Source organism: Merops nubicus, unplaced genomic scaffold, assembly GCF_000691845.1.
Source record: "Merops nubicus isolate BGI_N331 unplaced genomic scaffold, ASM69184v1 scaffold47900, whole genome shotgun sequence".
Lineage (NCBI taxonomy): Eukaryota > Metazoa > Chordata > Aves > Coraciiformes > Meropidae > Merops > Merops nubicus.
Genome location: NW_008584441.1, coordinates 15274 through 19600, shown reverse-complemented (window position 1 = coordinate 19600; position 4327 = coordinate 15274). Strand labels below are relative to the sequence as shown.

Sequence of the window (4327 nt, the reverse complement as noted above, 5' to 3'; positions counted from 1 at the left end):
ATTCCTGCTTGGTGTACCATTCTTTTAATTTCCCTTTTTCCTACCGTCCTTTTGCAGGTGATGCAGAATAATCACATAGCTTCTGTAACTCTCTATGGCCCAACACGGCCCAGCAGCCAGTTGAGAACATCAGACCTTCCCCAGTGAAGCATCCCCTGCAAAGTCAGCTAATCTCAATGCTACAGAATTAGTACAGCGTGCCTTGATTTGCTGCCACTTATAATATGGAAAGCACGTTATGATTTTTTTTTTTCCAAGTAAGCCTTTCCACCCAGGAGTGGTGTGGAGGGGGAATTCTCTCAACCCTTCATCATGGGGCATGGAACTGGTGATGGAGGAAAGCAGCTTAGGTGCCTGTGCTGTCGTTTATTCCTCTCCATTGCCCTCATCCTATGCAGCACAGACCTGAAGAGACTGTCCCCCCCTTCTCAGCTGTCAGGAGGGGGAAATGGAAGAGGGGCACGTAATGACTGCAAGAGTTAGAAGCACAAACTTTCTGAGCCTTGGAGCATCTGGAAGCAGGTATTGATTTTTAGTCTGTTTGTGTTACTGTATTGATGTGGTGGTCACATTTTAAGAAAAACGTGTGTGTGTATATATATAGATATAAACACCTCGGTATTTCTGTGGCTTAGGACATTGTACCAAGTGTGACAAGGATGTATATATGTCCATGATTTCAGGCACCACATCTTCGTGTAACTTTAAACCAAGCAAGTAGCATGTGCATAATACTTGGTTGTAACATTTGCACTACATACACTTTAATTACTTGAGAAACGTTTATCTTCACTGAGGAGCATCTGTGTACTGGGTGTGAGTGGGGTGTGATGGTTATTTAACGGACGCTGCGCAGAAAGCTTATTTATACAGTGGATCAAATTTATCCACCTTCCTGCACTAATATGTACTTGATATGCTGAAACATTTTTTTTTTTTCTGCCATGGCTGGTTTACTAATTTTTTTTCATATGCAATTTCAAACAAAAAGAATATATCTGGAAGAGGTTGTTTCTATGATTAAATTACATTTTAGTGAAAAGGTTTGATACAAATTTTCATACTACAGAAAAATGCAATGAAGAAATAGCGTTGCCTCATTTGCCTCTTTTTCCAAAATCCTTTACTCCTACTCCTCGTTTCCTTTGGAGAAAGAAGAGCTGTATATAATGGTATCTCAGAAAGCAACCCCCGAGCTCTGCCATCACCGAGAAGACCTTTTTCTGTAACTTTCGATGTATGATTTTAATTTATGCCAAAGGTTTAGCCAAAGACATCCTTCTTGTAGTTTCACCATTTCTGTACATAAATGCTACCTGCACACCCCACCCCAGCAGACAGGATATAGGCTTCTTTCTAGTTTGGGAGATGCTGCTCGCAACGATTTATCCCAGGAGGATACTTTAGGTTTCTAGTTCTCTTACCGGTCTTATTTGGGGGAAATAGGTGGTCTGTCTTTGAAATATTGAACCCTTTTTAAAAATGGACAAGAGAAATGTATAATTTTATCCCATTTTTAATATTTTGGTGTAGCAACTTGTGATACATAGATGACAATTTTGTGAGTTTTACTATGTGTGTACAGATTTTGTAAATATGACATTTTTGTAATTTTAACGCCATGTACAGTGTAATCCTGTATAGTTTATCAATGAGTGAGAGATAAGAAATTGAATGTTAACTGAAGTTTTGGATCCTGGACCAGTAGCAGGGGTAAATGTGGTGCGTGTGTGCGCGTGTGAGACATTCTTTGCCATTTAGTCTTCCTGTATACTGTGATACTCTCAACTGTTTTGTTAAAACAAACAAAAAAGCCCCGTGGAGAATCTAATGGATGAGGAAAAAAAGTTACTGTTTACCTTTATCCCTAGGTGTCACTCCTGTTGAATCCCTGTTCAATCTGTGCTGTCTCCTGTGATCATTGCTTGCTAAGAAAATTCTATGCCTCAACCTTTCTTTTGTTTCCTCTCTAATTTTAATTTCATTTTACATAGCCCTTCTGTAAATTAAATGGAATAATAATGAGCATGTACACTGAAAGAAAAAATAAAATGAGACTCTCAGTTACTGTTTTTGTGTTAAATACAGTTGCTGGGTGTTTTTGTAATAAAATCATGGATCGTTTTGCTTTTTGTTTTCCCTATTAATTTGTCCTTTTTATTTTAGTGTCTTTCAGACAGTGTATTTGAACTACCCGACTGGTGTTCCTCTTTGACAGCCAATACAATATGTTTTCCAAAGGAGCACTATAAAAACTAAGATAACCTGCAGTCTGTCTCCTAGCAGATACATGAAAGCCCATGATAATTTTTTGCCCCAAAGTGGAGAAGCAAAGTCTTTAATATATGGTAAATAACACCGCAGCTTCTGTATTAATAGTGTCCCAAAAAGAGATTGGTACACTTGTGTCAGCCTTTGGGTATCATTAACATCGATCAAGCTTCAGAGAGTTTTGAATATCACACATCAGAACGGAAGAAACATCTGCAGTAGAAGGCACAAATGTGACTTGGAGAGTGTTACAATCTCTAAATTGTGATGGTGTGCATGCTTATGCTTGTTACTAAAATATCACAGCAATCCTGATAATTTCAATTAATTCTAATTAATCCTTTCCTAGTTAAGGCTCTAGATTAGCTGCAGGAGGAGTTAAATTCTTGATGAGATGGTTTGAGTAATGGCTACACAGATGCTCCCAATATCCTGCTCTCAAGCATATTCAGTTGAAATTCTGCAGAAGTGAGGTCAGGATGGCTGCTGTAGCATGTGCCTCGAGACTTAGGACAGGATGTCAGCAACTAACCAAAGGTATTTTAACAACTTCAGTAACTCCCATCTTCACTTACAGTGCTCTGGTGAGTCAGAGTCACAGTGTAGATAATGAAATGTGCTCTCTTAGCAGCTCAGATGCTTCTCAAGGTCAGTCCCTTCATCTTGAAAAGTTCGTCTGTAAGAGACAAAAAATTAAAGGCAACTTTGCATCTTGGCTGCTGCTGCTGGGCTGAGTGCAAAGCGTTTGACTTTTGGGAGAGGCAGAGCTGAAGAAGGGCATGGGGAGATTATGTGGAGCAGCTCTTTTGGGTTTCCTCGCCCTTCCTTTGTGACTGTAGCTGTTTGTAGCTCACTTCTCTGAGCTGTTTTGATTAGTTTGCTGCGGTTTGGACTAAGCCAAGCTGTTGCTCTGATGCATTAGGGGAGCTGGTGTGCAGCCTTAAGGACTTGCTGGCAGGGAAAGTTAAGGACTGGGTGGGGGGCACTGCTGGCAGTTCTGAATGCCCAGAATGAAGATGGGAAGGGGCAGGGAGTGGAGGAGCTCTAGGGAGAAGGTGGGTCTGGGACACGGCTGTTAGCTGAGACACAAGCTGTCCCTTGCAGTGGGGAGCTCAGGCTGCAGTGGTGTGACAGCTCAAGCCCGGCTGGGCCAGGGGGCAGGGTCCATCACCTTCCCCTCCCACAGGAACCTGAGCTTCAGGCTGGGCCGGGACCCATCTCAGCAGCTGCCCTTGGTAGGTAGGTTTGATACAGGTCCTGTGTGTTGGCAATGTGTGGTGTTGGTCTATCATTTTGTTTTCATACGATAAAACGTTTGATACAACATGAAGTACAGCTGCATTTTTAATAAAACACTTGGTGCATAGGATCCCCTTTTGATGTGTGCCTTTTTCCTTTGAATAGAAATTAGAAGAATTTGTGTGTATTTCTGTTTAATTTGAATGTTGCCCTTTTTTTCAACAATATTTCAGTTGCTCACATTTAAACTGATGGTTGTGCCCTTCTTTTTAGTGGATGTTTCTTGTTGGGTGATGGTTGGTTGGACTTGATGATCTTATAGGGTTTTTCCAGCCTGAATGATTCTAGGATTCTTCCCATATTCTTTAAGCCTGCAAGCAGTCTCTGGGCTCCTCAGAATATTACAGGCAGCCCTATATAGATGAGTGTTGCTGTGTAATACTAAAACCCTCTTCCCCAAAATGCAGTTCCTGTCAAGAAACCCCCATTTACTGTTGCCAGGCACCATCACACTTCTAAATCTAAACAGGCTCTTTTTTTTTTGTTGCTGAAATAGTAATCAGGTGATGTGTGAGAACTGATTCATGCACTCATGATCGTTCATATTCCAGAACTCCCACCAAACCAGTTTAAACCCAGCCTTTCCCACAGCTCAGCGTTGCAGCAAGATGGTGATTCACAGTTAGCAGGGGCTGGCTGGAGGTTTGGCTCCAGCTGGCGTTCTCCAAAGGGTGTTGGTGCCCACTTCATGCTGACTTGCTGCATGTGAGAGCCTGTTAGTCACACAGCGACTCTGCGAAGCTGAACTTCTGTTAGG

General features: G+C 41.7%; 1 protein-coding gene across 1 annotated transcript in view; it reads left to right on the top strand.

Annotated features, from left to right (window-relative positions):
* Nucleotides 1-2103, top strand: part of LOC103776629 (chromosome unknown open reading frame, human C16orf70) — a 33226-nt gene extending 31123 nt beyond the window's left edge. The window contains exon 16 of the mRNA XM_008944151.1: nucleotides 58-2103. Within this exon, the coding sequence (XP_008942399.1) occupies nucleotides 58-147 (90 nt within the window). The 3' untranslated portion in view covers nucleotides 148-2103. The remainder of the gene's footprint in view (nucleotides 1-57) is intronic.
* Nucleotides 2104-4327: the final 2224 nt, after the last annotated feature.